The sequence below is a fragment of the Mycosarcoma maydis genome, chromosome 1, assembly GCF_000328475.2.
Source record: "Mycosarcoma maydis chromosome 1, whole genome shotgun sequence".
Lineage (NCBI taxonomy): Eukaryota > Fungi > Basidiomycota > Ustilaginomycetes > Ustilaginales > Mycosarcoma > Mycosarcoma maydis.
Window position 1 is genome coordinate 2,261,556 of NC_026478.1, and position 17,320 is coordinate 2,278,875.

General features: G+C 53.7%; 5 protein-coding genes across 5 annotated transcripts; 3 read left to right on the plus strand and 2 right to left on the minus strand.

Moving 5' to 3' along the window:
• Positions 1-3,679: 3,679 nt before the first annotated feature.
• UMAG_00760 (phosphomevalonate kinase) lies at positions 3,680-5,563 on the plus strand (the record flags this gene model as incomplete). The annotated part of the gene is made up of 1 exon (XM_011388236.1): positions 3,680-5,563. The coding sequence occupies one exon, from the start codon at positions 3,680-3,682 to the stop codon at positions 5,561-5,563; it is 1,884 nt and encodes a 627-aa protein (XP_011386538.1).
• Positions 5,564-5,951: 388 nt separating this feature from the next.
• UMAG_11198 (uncharacterized protein) lies at positions 5,952-10,067 on the plus strand (the record flags this gene model as incomplete). The annotated part of the gene is made up of 1 exon (XM_011388426.1): positions 5,952-10,067. One exon carries the CDS (start codon positions 5,952-5,954, stop codon positions 10,065-10,067), a length of 4,116 nt encoding a protein of 1,371 aa, XP_011386728.1.
• A 638-nt stretch (positions 10,068-10,705) lies between these two features.
• Positions 10,706-12,595, plus strand: UMAG_11199 (uncharacterized protein; the record flags this gene model as incomplete). The annotated part of the gene is made up of 1 exon (XM_011388427.1): positions 10,706-12,595. One exon carries the CDS (start codon positions 10,706-10,708, stop codon positions 12,593-12,595), a length of 1,890 nt encoding a protein of 629 aa, XP_011386729.1.
• A 166-nt stretch (positions 12,596-12,761) lies between these two features.
• UMAG_00762 (uncharacterized protein) lies at positions 12,762-14,044 on the minus strand (the record flags this gene model as incomplete). The annotated part of the gene is made up of 2 exons (XM_011388237.1): positions 12,762-12,779; positions 12,860-14,044. The coding sequence occupies 2 exons, from the start codon at positions 14,042-14,044 to the stop codon at positions 12,762-12,764; spliced, it is 1,203 nt and encodes a 400-aa protein (XP_011386539.1).
• Positions 14,045-15,070: 1,026 nt separating this feature from the next.
• UMAG_00763 (uncharacterized protein) lies at positions 15,071-17,209 on the minus strand (the record flags this gene model as incomplete). The annotated part of the gene is made up of 1 exon (XM_011388238.1): positions 15,071-17,209. The coding sequence occupies one exon, from the start codon at positions 17,207-17,209 to the stop codon at positions 15,071-15,073; it is 2,139 nt and encodes a 712-aa protein (XP_011386540.1).
• Between the last annotated feature and the right edge of the window lie 111 nt (positions 17,210-17,320).

Consider the following 17,320-nt stretch of genomic DNA (forward strand, 5'->3'; position numbering starts at 1 on the left):
GCCCGCAGCTCTAAACAGGACATGAATCTCAGACAGCGAAATGGCACGATCGGTTGTGCGGTTGCGGTAATTGACCAAGTGTGTCTTTCTACGATCATGGTTTAAAGTGGAAAGAGTGAGGTCCAAGCAACCACAAATCACGGCAGGGCTCGCTCGCTAACAGAGCAAGGACACATCTGGCAGCCCTAGTTAAGTTAACCAATCTTTAGAGGGAAAGGGCGACGAGGTAGAAACTTTGACCAAAGATGCCATCAAGTCAAGGCTGGCGAGTCAGATGGCAATGAGAGAGGACTTGCCTTGTCACAGCTAGTCGACGGCCAGCGAGACGCCGCAATTTGGTGACGCAAGGCTAGGCTTGCTATGGACGAATTACCTCTTGACACGGTGCTGTCGACCTGAGTTGGTTCCAAAGGCATTCATTCGGTAACAAAGTCGAGAGTCCAAGTGGTGGAGAGCCGGTGGTAAAAATACGGTGTGCTGTCAGTCACGAGTGATGAGTTGCTTGCAGCCAAGCTGCACGAATCGGAGCTTTGATTTTCGCACCGCGCCCATTGTCAGTCGCCGTGCCTGGTAAGAAAATCGCAGATACAGAAAGCGCCGAACCACGAACAGGTCACAACTCTGAACGAAAGCTGCAACTAACTAAAACTCGGGTCTGCTTCCAATCAGGCTGCCGATGATCCACAGTCTTCTTTCCACACATCCACACAACGCTCTTTCTTGACTAGAGCAGGCGAAACTGTTGTCGCGTCGACACGGTCATGAACAGTCGACGAACGCATACCAGACAACAGTCACGAGTGCGCGGACACTATTTTGCCTTGTGTGCTCAAAGTGGCTCGATTGCGATTGCCCCACCTGAACAGCCAGATGTCTGTCAAATGTAATCACAATTGCTGTCCAGAGCGCAGCCAATCGCAAGCTTCAGAGCTAGAGCGAGCACAAGGTGCGGGGAAGCTCGAGTTACACTGCCATGAATCCTCGAAAGATCGATGAGAATTTCACATTCGTGAATTCGTGAGTCTCGCGCTGGGCAACGACAGAACAAGCAAGAAGGTTACCACCGTTTCAAACAAAATTGTGTGCGCAGCAGATCCTGTAGCAACCACGAACCCTTCAACGTTGCCAGCTTGTTCGAAAGACGTCGCTATCCATAGCAGCTACTGTACTGTAACGATGATATACTTTGTTCGCATATGCCTTTGCCGATGCATGGTCCGATGCTCAGCGAGTTCGACGTCGGACTGAGCCGGATCGTTGAAACGAGAAAGAATCTTGCACCTAGTAGCTGAGAAGGCAACAAAGAGAAGAAAGGCCCCGACAAAATACAAACAGGTCACAGCTTGCCCTCACTCTTTCAAAGTACAAGCGAGAAGTGACATGCCCTCAACCACCACGATACAAGGTTGATCTTGTTTTCCAAGCCTCGGACCGAGCGGCTGTACGTCTGCTAAGTTGGTTAACAGAAAGAAAGCATTATCGGGCGGCAACCTCTGTAGCTTGCGTGAAATGCAATCACGAATGCTGCAGCACTTTTAGCAGAATTCGGCTATCGCGCGGCTCCCGACCAAACCCACCCGCCAAACAACCAAGCGAATGCCGTTGTGCTTTTTGCGCAGTCTACCAGTGTCACTCAAATTGTGACTAATGAGGCAAAGAAGCAAGCTGCCCTCAAGCCCACCCACAGTCGCAGAGCCACAGTCTCGAATCCAGCCGTCGTGTGTCGTGTTGGCAGTGTGGTGCCCCATGTCTAGTAGCTGACTCTGGTTCGCTGACTCCAGACTCACCGACTTTGCTCTCCACTTTGCCTGGTTAAGGCTGCTCATCATGTGGATCGCGATGGCTGTCGTGCGATCGACTGCGACGTTTTCCGATTTCAAGTCCATCTCAAGTCTCATCTAAGTTGATTTCATGCTTGCTCGCATATTGTTTATGCTTAAACAGTCTCGTGACAGCTTTGGCATCGGCATTCGTGATTCACGTTTGTCTTCGGCTCCACCCAATGCACAATCACTTGCACATTCCGATCGGCTCTCGGTTTCGGCCTGGTTATTGTCCAGCAACATCCGCAGATGCACACACGCATCTGCTTGCCGATAAAGATCAACTCGTCACGCGCTGCTCAAACCTAAAACCAGGCTGCAATGAAGCGCAGTTACAGCCAGATCCAGCTTTAGCTTTTCGCCTTTCTAAGCTTCGCATTTGTATCCCCACTCGTGACTGGCTCATCGACGTCTTTGGCAGTTTCTGGGCGTTAGCCAAACACCATCGCTGCGGGCCAACTCCAAAGCCTACGTCATCACAACATATGTCACGCGTGCCGCGTCGCTCGCACTCGAAAATTTATGCATGCACCACAGCCAAACCGTCGGTGCTTGATCTGGAACAAACAAGACAGGCACGCATGATGAGTTTCTCTTGCACTCGAAGCTCATCAGTTCACCTAAAGTGTGCTGGAACCACGCACGATTGTCAATTGTTCGCCACGCACACTTTGTCAATTGTTCGCACATGCTTTGCCATCTCCCAACTCTTGCTTCTGTCGCCCTTCTCTTGAAGGAACTTGGTTTGGTAATGAGGGTGCAAGCAAGACCAAGTACAAATTCACCATAGTCCCATGGTCTTTGGCAGGCCAACGCGAAGAATTTCACCACCTCAGCAAGTCGCCATTAAGTCGTTGCTCTGAACTGGTTTCACGTCTAGCTTCAATGCATGCGAGATCGCTTCTCTTCGCATCGCACCCATCGTGAATCGTCATTGTCAAAGCGCGAGCGGTCCATGTCCATGTGCTTCCTATTGTCGTCCGAGTCAAAAGCGGCGATCCAAGAGCAATTTCCAAAGATCGTCATTGCCATCGCTGCCAATTCCCCGCTACTCACCCTCTCAACCGAGATCGACGCTTTGATCCGTGGGAAACTCTAAGCCCATCATGTGCCATGAGGTTCGATACTGGTTTCCCCACGAGGCCCTCCGCAATCACGAATCACGAATCACGAATCACGAATCGCGCACACCAATTCCAAAGCAGCGGCACACTCACGACTCTTTGCGTCAACCTTGTCCGCTTCTCATATGAACCGTAGAGCACAGCACAATACAGAACGTAACAGCGCTGAGCGTCGCAAGCATCTCCAATCGTGAATTGCGTGCGATTAATTACCAGGAGCAGCAAGGCACAAACACAACACCTTGCAGGGTCAGCGCCGACCTGCAGCAATTCAAATCCAGAACCTGAGCTTCGCCTAGCCTCACCTCTGACCTGAACGAGGCTGAGTTCAATGCTAGCAGCAATCACGAATCTCGGTACCCGCATTATATCACCACCCTCACAGCTCTTGGAGCAATTTCTTGCGGTCTCTGTCTCTCTTCCGTCCATGTTCGCGGTCCATTCTTCACGATCAGCAGAGAGCAGGTGCCTTGGAATGTTACAGGCTCCAGCCGGAATTTGCGTATTCGTGATTCGTGATTCGTGATTCGTGATTCACGTTTGGCGTGTGGCAAGAGTCGTAGTGTTAGCCCGTCACTTCATACATGCTATCTTATCTCATCACGTGATGTCCGCAAGGTCGCAGAGTCGTGAGTGTCACTTTGAGATGTTCTTCTTGCACAGACCCAAATACCAAGCACAAAGATTCTTGCTTAGCTTTCTGCATTCTCCTTATCATCGACCGCCTCGATCATGGCTTCAACAAGTAGCCGCGAGACCGTCGTCTCTGCACCTGGCAAGGTGCTCGTAGCTGGAGGCTACCTCGTTCTTGATCCAGCTTATCCTGGTCTGGTTGTCTCCACGTCGTCACGTTTCTACTGCCATGCTCAATCACAGATTACATCGGCGTCCCATGTCGACCCTGCAACTTCCCCTTGTACCATCACCGTACGCTCGCCTCAGTTCGTCGATGCGGTCTGGGTCTATCGAGCTTCGGCGGTATCCTCGACGCCGTCGAACAAAAACCAGACAACGTCCCACTGGATCATCGAACAAACCGCCGAGTCGCGAGAGAAAGCTGGTCGTAATCCTTTCGTCTCGCTCGCTCTTGCGTATACCCTGAGACTTGCAGCTGAGCTCAAAGAACCCGGAGAGCTGGAAACGCTGCTCCAACAGACCGGTCCGAATGGCATCGAAATCACCGTAGCCGCAGACAATGACTTTTACTCGCAACGAGAGTCGCTCAACCTTCCGCAAGGAATAGCACCGACCGTCGATCAGCTCACTAGCCTGCCACCCTTTTCGCCCCAAAAATGCCGAATCGCCGATGTACACAAGACCGGTCTCGGTTCAAGTGCCGCCATGACCACGTCTCTGGTTGCATGCTTCCTGCTGCACCTGCAGGCGGTCGTTCCAAATGGCCCACACTCGATCGAAATAGAGGATCTCGCTTTGATCCACAACCTTGCACAACTGGCCCACTGCGCCGCTCAAGGAAAGATCGGTTCCGGCTTCGATGTCAGCGCCGCCATCTGGGGAAGTCAGCTATATCGACGATTCGAACCTACCGTTTTGCAAGCGTGCCTCGACGAAGGCGAAAAGGTCTTGGCCGAGGGTCAAGAGACAAGCCAACAGCGTCAAGCAAGACTGGACGCTCGCATCGATCTTCTTCCCGTTCTGGATCCGTACAACCCACTCTGGGTGGCCTCACCGCTTTCTGCAGCTGGCGAGTCGCATTCTACCGCAACAGAAGGGCTTGCGCTTTCGAACAATCACGAGGTGCCAACACCTGCACCACTACAATTGCCACCTGGCCTCGACCTCCTTCTTGCCGACGTGGATGCTGGATCCAATACTCCCAGCCTGGTGTCCAAGGTATTGGCGTGGCGAAAGGACAAGCCAGAGTGGGCCAAGCAGCTGTACAACATCATTGCCGCTTCCAATCAGGGTCTCGCTGACAACCTATTGCGACTGCGCTTCTTGCACGCCGCCGATGCCTCTGCCTACGACCGATCCGTTGAATCGGCAGCCGCACAGCTTTCTAGCGAGTGGGATGCAGTGCTGAAAACCTTGCCTAAGGATGCTGATGATGACCAAGCCGATGACGACACATGCATAGTAGACATCCGGGTGACACCGCGGACCGTACTACAAGCACTCATCGATGTGCGCAATAGCCTTCGTTCCATCCGTGCTGGCATGCGCGAGCTCGGCCAGCGTGCTGGTGTTCCTATCGAGCCACCAGATATCGGCAGCCTGATTAAAAACATCAGCGACCAAGTACCTGGCGTGGTTGGCGGAAGCATCCCAGGCGCTGGCGGTTTCGATGCCTTTTACATTATCTATCTCAACACCTCGCAGAGCGCTCGCAATCTTTCGCAGCTCTGGACTCAGATTCACGCAGTGAAAGAGAAAGCGGAATCCAAGTTGACGTTGGGCCCATTGCTGTCCCGAGCAGGTGGAGCCAAGATGACATCCAACTACACCAAAGGCGATGACCAAAAGCACTCGGCTGTCATGTCTGAGCTGCTGGAGAAAATGAAAGCGTCGCAGCACTCTGGGCAGGACTTTGGCTTGCGGCTCCAAAGAACAGATGACGTCAACGGCTTGAGGGAGGCTCTGGCACGTCGCACCTGATGTTGGGGCTAGATTAACTTCGTTCCAGTTTGATACCCTACAATGCAAATCAATATAGACTGCACAACATAGCAGCGACTCTGGCTGCCTGTATGATGCCTGTGCCGAGCCGAGATGAAGTCCAGCCAGAACAGAAAACCGTCAGTTCTGCTGCGCGTCGCGTAAAATGCAGCGCGACTCGTGACTCACGACTGTCACATGTGTGTGTTGGTCTAAGCCGTGCACTAGAATTCGTGATTTAAATCACGAATGGAGCCAACACTCACACAGACTGTGACTTGCGACTTATCTTCCGTTCTCTTTCTATGGTTCACGTTCATTCTTGTTGCGCAACTTCCTACGAGACTCGCTCTGCCAGCATCATACTTTCAGAACATGAAGAACTGAGATGCAGCCACCCAAATCCAGCTCTGGCGACATCAAGTGCTCGGTGCTCGAACGCCACTTTGCCAAAGTCGTGCCACTTTTGACCTTGATCCGCGAGCAATTTGGCGTCGAGCTAGGCGCGTCAAGTAGCAAGAATCCTCCAAATGGTCTTTCATTCGAGCGATGGAAGCTTCTTAACATCACCCTAGTCGGAATCGATAGTCTCATCGCCGCCCAGACGCCTCCACACCGTAGTAGCCAATGGTTAAGTCAATCAGGACCGTGCACTACCATCCACGAAGCTGTACAGGAAGCGCAGCTCCAAATCCTAGCCAAGACATCCACACAAACCAGTGCAGTGGCAAGGCGCAGGTACGATGCCTCGAACAACGTACTGTTGAAAGGCTATCGACGACCTGATGATCGATTGGAGTCTTTCCGCATTACGTCTACAGGTAGACCGGGCTTGATCAACCTGTATCCGAATTCAATGGTCACTTGCCTGGTTTTGAACAAGGAGTGGCATTATCTTTGCGAGAGTATCGGTACGGAGCGGTTTGTGTGGCTGCTCGTGAATACGAGCATCTTTGTACCGTTGCTACGTCATGGTGCTGATGGTACTTGCTTTGTGCAGCTGACCGGAGCTGCGCTGAGCGAGCGCACCGCGAACTTGGGTGCCGCCGCGAATAGAGCACAGCAAGCTGGTGCTAAGCGCAAACATGGTGAGGCGGGTGAGCCTACAAGCACGACACGACAACGAGTGGTCATAGGACAAGCCGTCGGCGCAATCCAAACGTCAAAGCCATTGCTAACCGGAAAGAGGCCAAGGAAGCTCGACCGAGTCACTTCTCGAATCAGTGCGCGCTCAACAAGCTCAGCACCCGAACTCGACATCGCTCGTAGTCAAACAGCGGCTTCCAGCAGCGTGGACCGAAAGCCTTCCGAGATCATCCTCGTTCGAAGCAGGATGCTCTACGCGCGCGCTTCGCGCAATAAGAACGGCCGCGTCGAAGTAGGCCTACCCAGCGTACACGTCATACCCCGATCAGCTATCAGAAAGGAGCTCGATAAGGTCCTTCCTTCCTCCACTGCACCCAACAAGCCGACTGCTCGCAGCAAGCCGTTGACTCGCAACTGCATTGCCAACAGCAAACAAGACGTGAAATCTCCGGAAGCTTTGTTTCACCAGCGACGCACAAGACATCTGGCAAAGTACGTCTTTCCTCGTCATTTTGGTCTTCACAACGTCTTCACTGGCGCTCGCGACTACGATACAACTACGCAGCCTTTCCGGGACTACACAGTGAGAGAAGTCGAGATCAAAGCGTTGGGCGCTGTACGTACGCCAAAAGCACTCAGACCGGTGCTCAAAGTGTTGGCAAAGATCTTGGCAAGGCACGACAAGATCAACTACCGAGCCTTGTTGGATCGATGCTGTCCTTCAAGAGTTCCGAAGGGAAGACTGACAGCGCAGGAGCGACAACAGATCGTTCAAGACTTGGCTGAAGTCGAGTCGTTAGAGCCGACTCAGTGTCAAGATGTGCCTGTGAAGCCAACTCGGAAAGAAAGCGGATGTGCAGCGACGTCGACAATACAAACTAAAGTCATACAAGTGCCAAGCGACGCAGCGCCCGTAAAGGCTCCAGCAAAGGCGACGATAGAGCTGGCGTCTCCGGCGCTCCGCAAACCTCGCTACACCAACTATGCCGTCCCCACTGTAGGCCAAGTGGTGCACTTTGTCACAATGACCATCAAGTCTCTTCTACCACGCGACCTGTTTGGCTCGTTGCACAACCAAACGCTGCTACTCGACACCATCGCCGATTTCGTCCGGCTGCGAAGATACGAAACATTCAATCTGCACCAGATCGCACAATCCTTCCGCTTCACCGACGTCGATTGGGCACTGCCTGCAGGCGCGGTCAAAGCCAATCGCCGTCTGACACGCCAAGAAGCCGAATCGCGCAAAGCGCTGGTTTTCGAGCTGCTATACTGGCTCTTTGATGGACTGGTCATACCTCTTCTCCGCACAACCTTCTACATCACAGAGACCGCTGCGTACCGCAACAAAGTACTGTACTTTCGGCAGGACGATTGGCACGTGCTTTCGCGTCCCGTGTTGGGTCAACTCAAGGAGACCATCTTCGAACCGTTGACTCGCGCCGAAGCGCTGTCAATGATGTCGTCGCGCAAGTTGGGATATTCACACGTCAGACTGCTGCCGAAGGAGACGGGCGTCAGGCCCATCGTCAATTTGAGACGCCGTAGTACAAAGCAGGTGCACACGTACCAGCAGGCCTCACAAGATGCAGCCGGAGCTAAGACGAAAAAGCTCAAGTTGAGCGCGGCGTTGGCCAAGCAGAAGAGGGAGTCGCTGATCCTGGGTCAGTCGATCAACTACATCTTGCAGTCCGTGTTCCACGTTCTGACCTACGAGAAGAGTCGGATGCTGACAGATGCTGGCGATGAGGATGGAGGTGGTGCATGGAGAGGCGTGGATGGTGTAGGCGCAGATATGCTTTCGAGCTCCGTGTTTGGACCTAACGAGATCTATGCGCGGCTCAAGATGTTCAAACAGAAGTTACTGCAGGATCGGTCTCGCGCCGGTGGCGTACGAGGCAAGGGCAAATTGTACTTTGTGAAAGTCGACGTGAGGTGTGCATTCGATTCGATCGATCAGAGCAAGTTGCTCGAGATCATTGAAAAGATCCTGTGCAAGGATGGCGCCGACCACGACTCTGAAGGATATCGGATTCATCGCTTTGCCAAAGTCATGGCTTCGGCCACTCACGAGACGAGATCATCTTCGGCTTGCGCTGGCGTGGCGCCTGTGGGGAAAGCCACGAAACGAGCGTTTGTCCAACTCGCACGGCCAGATTCGGAGCATATCGACTTTTTTTCGCTCGCCTCGACCCTCGCTGTGGCTCTGCACGATGTGGTGTTCGTCGACGGCGTCAGCTACCGTTACGAATCGACATCGGTGATCCTCAAACTGCTTCGGCAGCACATCACGGAAAACCTGATCAAGATCGGTCGAGAATTCTACCGGCAGCGTGTGGGCATTCCGCAGGGGTCGAGTCTATCCACACTGCTCTGTAGTTTCTTCTACGCCGAGATGGGCGCGAGAGATGCATTCCTCAGTACACTTGGCTCTGAAAATGCCGGCGCAAAACAGAGAAGCTTGCTGATGCGGTACACAGATGACTTCTTGCTGGTAACAACGAGCAAGAAGACTGCCAAAAAATTTTACGAGGTCATGCGAAAAGGCCATCCTGACTACGGTTGCTTTATCAGCGCCGAAAAGACGCTCACAAATTTCGACCTGATCGATTCGAACTCGACGAGCAGCCCTCTGGTCGCGCGCATCTACAAGGACGAGTTTCCCTGGTGCGGCCTCACAATCAACACGCGAACGCTCGGTGTGTCGACCGATCTCACGCGCTATGCAGGCCTCGACATACGCGACACTCTGACCGTCGAATACTGCCGTCGACCGGGCGCCGCTCTGGTGGAGAAGATGATCCAGTCTGTCAAAGCTCGTTGTCACATTCTCTTTACCGATACAGCACTCAATGGCGATACCAGGGTTTACGGTAGCATCTATTCGAGCTTCCTCGTAGCAGCATTCAAGTTTACCGCCTACCTGGCAGAGTTGAGACGCTTCAAGAGACAGTTCACGCCCGAGTTCCTGTGGAAAGCGATCCAACGCTTGGTCAGATTTACGAGTAGGTACATTGGCAGTCGTGCATCTAGCGCCAAATTCAAACGACAAGCTATGAACAAGCGCCAAAACTCAGCAAGGCGCGCACCAGCTGGAAGAGGAGCAGGCAGAGGCAGAGGCAGAGGCACAGGCAGAAGCAGAGGTGCGAGCGCGGCGTGGAAAGTGAGCTGCACGATCCGACCACATTACGTGCACTGGTTGGGCTACTCGGCGTTTCGCATGGTGCTGTTACGACAAGCTGGTGCGCGCACCAAGCATGTAGGCATGTTCCGACGTCTCGATAGAGACACTCGCGAGTCGCTCATAGGTATGATACATACAGCTGCTGCACAGTCGTCGTTTGCTGCCGCCAGGTCAAAGCTCGCCCCTGTAACAGCTAGAGTATTTAGAGACGCTCAGAAGTCCTTGTCAATCTGAACATCCTGAGTGTCATTTGTGTCAACGTGCCAGCTGCATTCATGATTGTGCGCTTGGGAATGGTGGATCGAGTCACGAGTGGGCATCCTCGCTTGGCCATCGTCATCAACATCGTTACTTGTTGTTCCGCCCCTTTGTTCTCAGACCCTTTGTTCTCAGACCCTTTGTTCTCATACCCTCGTGCATGCGCATATGCGTGTACACACTTTAGGCTTGGCTGTGTATATACTTTCCACTTCCGTGAGAGCTTGCAATCGAACCCCCAACTCTCTCAGCCGCACACTCTGAGAACACACTCGTGACTTGTAGCGTCGTTGAACCGTGCAACGTGCAAGTCGTGAGTCGTGAGTCGTGAGCGGCAACGTGCAAAATCAGGAGGGGTGTCAGATCGATTATTCGTACACGTTGAAGTTTTCGCACACGGCATGCAGCTTTGTGCTTCGTGCTTGACGCTTCGGCGTTGGTCAGGCTAAATCAGATTCGTGATTCGTGATTTGTGATTTACGAATCGTGAGTTTGTGCTGAGACCAACACTCACGACTCACGACTTAGGCTCCCTGCAGCGCGCACCAAAACCGGACGCAAGTTGACTGTCTTGCGAAGTCGCAGATGGGGTCTGCACATGCGGTCATGGTGTCATGGTAAGGAGCAACGTGGATACCGCGCGTGCTCAATCGCCCTCTTCGGCTGCCTTGACAAACGCTTCTGCACGAGAGCAAGACGGCGCTCGCCAGCACATGGTCGCGAACGGAAAGCGGAGCGAAAAGGCACCTTCAAATCGAGACGACGCAGATGCTGGGTCGCCGGAAGCGAAGAAGCAGAAGACAAACGAAAGCTATGCTAGAACAGTGCATGATCAAGGGGGCGATGACGAGACTTTGTCGTCAACGTGTCACGCACCAAACGCTTTGTGGTCAGAGCCGAGTCAAGCACACGCGCCACAACCACCGTTAACGTCAGCATCGTCAGCATCTTCAGCATCGTCATCGCAACAGACAACAGAACAGCCGTATGAGCGAGCACCAACATGGGCAGCACTGCGTCGCTCGAATCACCCCGCCATCGCGCCTTCACGCTCGATATACAGCTACGAGCGACTGAACCACATCCAAGAGGGAACGTACGGCGTCGTGTTTCGTGCACGGCCTCGTGCACCTCTGCCTGCCTCCAATACTTCACACAAACTAGCTTCATCATCCTCTGCCGCTTCCAATCCAACGCACAGCGACGACTCGTCGTCTACAGTCGCGCCACTCCAAGTAGCAGTGAAACGCCTCAAACTTCCGCCCGGCGGTCTCTCCCCCTCTGGTTTCCCCATCACCTCGCTACGCGAAATCCAGACACTTGCACTCTCGCGCAACAACCCATTCGTCATTTCGCTTCGTGAGGTGTGCGTCGGAAAAACACTGGATCAGATCTTCCTTATCCTGGAATTCATGGAACACGACCTCAAGACGTTGCTCACCTCCCTACACAAATCGCGCTCCGCATTTGCGCCGAGCGAAGTCAAGACGCTGATGCATCAGCTCTTAAGCGGTGTAGCAGGTCTACACGAGGGATGGGTGGTGCATCGTGATCTCAAGAGCAGCAATCTGTTGATGGACAACCGTGGCCGGTTGAAGCTGGGCGATTTCGGGCTGGCCAGGAGATTTGGTGATCCGATCGACGCTTGGGTTCCGAGAACGCAGCCGATCTCGAGAGGTGCATCAGATTCGAAAGCGGACAATGAGAAAGAGAGGCTTGAAAGTGGCGAGCAAATAGGAGGCATGACGGATCTGGTGTGTACATTGTGGTATCGTGCACCGGAACTCATCATGTTGAACATCATTCACCAAGCGCGAGAAACTTGGAAGGACAACGTTCGCGCGCCAAGCTCCGCAAGCAGCAGCAGCCTGTTCAAACTCCATTCGAAACCCTACGCACTACGCGAGCCATTGCCGCTATACGATGCCAAGATCGATATGTGGAGCATTGGATGCATCTTTGCAGAGTTACTGCTCGCCAATCAGACCGGTTCGGTGTTGTTCCAAGGAAAAGACGAGCCCGACCAATTGCGCAAGATCGAGCAAGTACTGGGAAAACCAAATACGACCATCTGGCCCGACATCCTGCTCTGGCAAGGTCTACCTCATCTTCATCGACCGTCTGCAAAAGCTTCCGCTGCGGCCGTGCAGCAAGAACAGGATCGGATCAAAGCCAATCTGCAGACCGCATTCACTTCGAAGCTTACTCCCGCAACCCTCGACCTGCTCTTCCAGCTGTTACACTGGGACCCATCCCAGAGAATCTCGGCGAGGGATGCGTTGAAGCACAAGTATTTTACCGACGAAAACCCAAAGATGGCGCATCCAGACTCGTTTGGCAGTTTTCCCAGCGTAAATGCGGGCGAAAGAGTGCTGTATAATACCCTGAGTGCGCCGAATAAACATGCGGCAGAGGCGACCAAGACGACGTCGACCGCAGCGGGACCAGGTGCACGGACGAGCAAGGGAAAGCAGTATACGATGGAGTTCGACTTCACAACTTGACATGGCGCTTGCCAGTCGGCTACACAGCACAGCATAGCAGAACGTGGCATAGCAGAGCATGGCGATTTCCAGCTGTACTTTTACCATTTCTGTCTTGTTCCGACATGTGCGTGGCCGAATCATGAATCTTGATCGTGTCAAGCAGGGTGGTGCTAGAAAGGCAACCTCATATATCGGAGGCAAACTGTTGATGAGTAGCGAGAGGTGTGACATGATGAGTGTGAATAGCTTCGTGTCTCCACGCATCGATCTGCAACGACTCACCATAGGAATGTCATAAAAGTCAGGATGCGCACCAAGCCGTTCAGGGCCCCAGTAGCTTAGGTATTGGATGGGAAACCAGGTGCACGGTATCAGAGCAACGGGATGACACAGAGCCAGGCCAGCATGGTCGTATGTGACATGAAGATGTGATAGTGAGTGAGGAGAATGGAGCCAAGGAGGAGGCGCGATGGTCATGGTTAAGGGGCTCGGGAAAGTTACGGTGTAGGCACCTCCGTTGCCTGACGATACTGGATTTGGAAGACTCCAGGTGTAGTTCAAGTCGTGGGCATTACTCAGCTGGACAGCGTTGCTTGAATCGTGCAACGAAAGGTTTTGGAAGTGAATGGGTGGTATTGGCTCTGTTGAGACCGAAGCACCGAGAATTGGCTCTGCTTGGTGCTCGGATGCGGGCTGCGCAAGCTGAAGAAACGTGTCAGAAACTAGCGGCAACGACTTATCAGCGAGGGCGATAGATAGCGGTGAAATTGCTTCAATGAGAAATGGAGTGTGCGGCCCGACGTCGAGGCCCTCGCTATCAGCCAAAAACATGGCCGGAGGGCTCACAGTAGCGTTCAGGGCAGAAGGCTTTGCGGCCAAATTCTCCGCATGCCCTTCAGCCAACTTGACGTTTGGCATGCCCGCACCTTGGTCAACGTAGGTCTCTTGATGGTCAGCAACGCTGTGGAAAGCGGAGCTGCCTTGGCTGACGTGCTGGGAATGGCCTGACTTGCGACAAGGCTGGTAGCTTCTAGGTCGAGACCAGACCACACGAGCTCTTCCTCGTCGGCGATAAGGATTTCTACTCGAAGCCTGCTGAATCGGGAGATGTGATCCGCTTCCAAGACTCATGTTTTGTTGCTGCGATGCAAGAGACTGTCGCTGGTCTTGCGTGGAATCTTGGGCAGTGTTTCGATCGTCGTGCGGCTTATGATGCGCAAGCGAATACGAAAAGCTGTTATTGACACGCTCGTGTCCACCACGCCCTCGGCCCAAAGTACCGCGGACGTTGTTGTGGAAGCTTTGCTTGCCTCGCGGCTTGCCACGACCCGTACCTTCGCTATGCTGTCTCATACGATCCAAGACAGACGACTCTGTGAGCGGCTCAGGTCGATCAGGCAAGCGCGCGTTGCTGTGAGTAGAGGTGTTGGCAATTTCCTCTGTTCGGCTGTTGTCTTTGCCCTCCATTGCGGCTTAGGATGCTCGCTGTGAGACTTCCAGGTGGTAAAGTGGGGTGCACGACAATGAATCAAGGTCAAGTGCTTCCAACGTGTGTGGCAGAGGAGATTTTCCGCATGTGTCTGAAGCAGTCAGATGTGGAAGACGGTGTCCGAGCAACATGAGCACTCCTCTGTACCCTGTTTGATTCTGACTGTCGGAGCAGACTACGCAACAGTCGGAGAGCCTCAAGGTGAAAAACAATCCAGAGTTGCAAAGGCACAGGACTGTGCTGAATACGCCAAGGGCTTGATCAGCTTCGTGGCAGCTTGCAAAAGCGGACGGGAAGGCCGAAATCCAATCACGTCGTTGGTTCCATCCTGACTTTGACGAAAAGCGATACGGAAGCGAAGGTTTGGACTCGGATGGCTCAACTTAGCTCGATTCATCACACATCATGCTCCCCAATTCAAGCGAACAAGTGAACAAGTGGGCGATCAAGGATCGGCAGTGGTAAGCGCTTTGGCTACGCCGGCATGGGCACGGTTGTAATGCACGGGAAAGTGGGAGCTGAAGTGAGGTTCACATGGAGCCAAAGTGGTGAGACCAGAAAGGGAAAGCTCGCTCAGTGAAGCTCGATCAGCAATCACAAGATGCTCCACTTTGTTCGGTGCCCATTCATTGTTGTCCTGGACCGTGCGATAGAGCAGCGAACAAGAGAATGGAGACACTGGTCGGATCACAGAGCAAGCAGAAGATGGTTGTTTTCCCGTCTGTTCCAAGTGCGGCTTCACCGATACGGTGCGGAAAGGCGGTAAGCAAAGCTAAACTTGATCCTGTATCTAGTCAGCCTCAGTCACTGAGTCGCATGAGCTTACGAGTCAACGTTAGAATCAAGCTTTGGCAATGCAGGAGGGGGTTGAGACAAAATGACAAATGAAACGGATGGGAACGACACGATGTGATCTGCAAGAGCAAACCTACTAGTAAATGAGTGTGTGACTGAATCAAAAGATATGATTCGAAGCGACGGAAAGCGGGTGGAATGCTACTAGATCATCTCCTGCTACCGCCAGTGACTCTGACAAAAATGCGGAAGAGCGAAACGGTGAGCACGATGAGATAGGCAAGCAAGCTCACAAAGACCAGTCCAATCAGAGAGCCCTGTAGTCTGCAGATGTACGGCTTGCGACTTGGATTGTTCAAGGGGCTTTCTTGGTTGGCAGGCGACTCTCGAGGCCCCACGTAAGGACTGCCGTAATTGACGCAGATGAGCGTCGATGTAAAGTAGTTGTCGAGCGTTAACGACAGCTCCGATGACCAGAGGCAGATAAAGATGAGCTCGGCCACCGTGTATGACAGTTTCGACTGCACTGTCCATAGACCGATGGGCCGTCCAAAATATTCAAGCCAGATCTGGAAACCGACGTGGAACAGACTGAGTGGGGCAAAGATAATTGCCACCAACGGCGATGCGCCTACCGCATCGTTGGCGCCTTCATTTCGGAGAACCACTAGCAACTTGATCGCAACTGCCAAAGTTGCAGAGGTGAAAGCGACATTGATGGTGCGGAAGAGCAGAGGCACAAAGGGGTTGTGTATCAAAAAATTCTTCCAAGCCTCGTACCATCCGTTGGTGCGGCCATCGTCGGACCCGATGGTGCGCCCAGATTCTGTGCGTGGGAAGTAGCCAGTAGCATTTAAGCCGCCATGTCCGCGTTCTTCAGGCTTCCAAGGCGACGCCCACCCAGGTGTAGCGGGTTGGTGAACCGTAAACACGTTTGGATTCTCGACTCGAGCCTTGAAAGACATGGTCGGATATTCTGGCTCCAGGCCCTGCTTGTTCTGCTTTTCTAGATCGCGATCATCGGCGCGAGTCGTAGAGGTGCCGGCTGGCGATGGGGACACCCGACGATGCTGGTCCCCGGGAGCTGTTGAGCGCTCGTCGTTACCGAACCTAGACGGAGAGGTCACTTTGGGCGACTGAGAGGCACCACGCTTCTGATTGTTGAGCAGCCCGCTCGCACCCAGTCCTGCTGCCATGCCATTCCACATGCCTGCACCGAGCCCGTAGCCGTGATGCAGTTCGCCGCGATCTCTGCTTGTGCGCTCCTGCATCTCGATGTCGCTGCTGTCGCTGCTGCTGCTGGCATCGGATCGCATCGAGTCCGAATGCGAGTTTTGGCGATGCTGCTGTTTCTTGTTGCGCTGGTCGTGCCGTCGATTGCGATTAGGCTTTTTGCTAGATGTGATGTTCTCCTGCGACTCGGAATGCATCCTCTCATGGTGAAAAGCCATGCGAAGATGATGCTCGTGCAGGCGCGAGCGGTACTTTTGCGGCAGCGTGAAAGTCCACCAACGATCGGGCGACGTACTTTGAGCTTCTTGCGCCTCTGCCTGCTCAACTGCTTCAGGGGAGACGGTGTGGTCGAAAGCTATGTTGCTTTTGCCAAGGATCTGTCCGTCCTCTTGTGGTGCGCCTGATCTCCGCTCCGAAGAGGCACGGCATTCGCTGCGATCCTCATTTGCCATCTCAGCGGCTGGCAGATTGATTGAGTCCATGTCTCTAAGGGATCTAGGAATGCTGTGAGCTTGGGGACTGGCAACGGGCGAGTTCGGCGGGCTCGGAGACTCGTCGCGCGCCCAGACAGGGACTGTGACGATGGTGGGATTGGCCTTGCTCCGTCTCGTACGGCCGTTTGCACTGAGACTACGTGCGTCCATGTTGGTTGAGCTGCCCCCCGCCGAAGCACGGCTCGACAAGCGGCGATGACGATGGCTTGAACCCGCATTCCTGGACTGAACTAGGTCCATTTTGTGATGAAACAATGCCCTAGGATCGGAAGGAGGGGAACCCGTCAGAAAGAGGGAGCCCGTTGCTGGCGAAGACGGTAAAGAGGCGTTGCCGCCTCTGCGTTGAGCCGAGGGAGTGGCTTGCAGGCTCTGCTCATCAAACTGAACCGAGGGGGCCATGATGCTGCCGGGCCTGCTGTAAGATTCGCCGAGGTTCCGATGGGAGCCGGCATCGTCTTTGGAAGGCGCAGCTGCTGTGAACGATGTCGGCTGGTCTGTCGCTGTTGATGGATGCTTGTCTATTGTCGAGGCCTTAGCATGGTTTGTAGGCGTATCAAGGTTCAAATCAGGCGCGAGGCCAGACAGTCTCTCGGATGAGGGCGCACCGTCCACAGACGACATGTTGTCGACCGTTGCTATTCGGCCTCGTCCCCGAGTCCGTGGTTGAGTGGTAACCTGGCAAGAGCTCAGGGTCAAATCGTCAAGATGAAGCCACAGCCACAATCGTGGGAG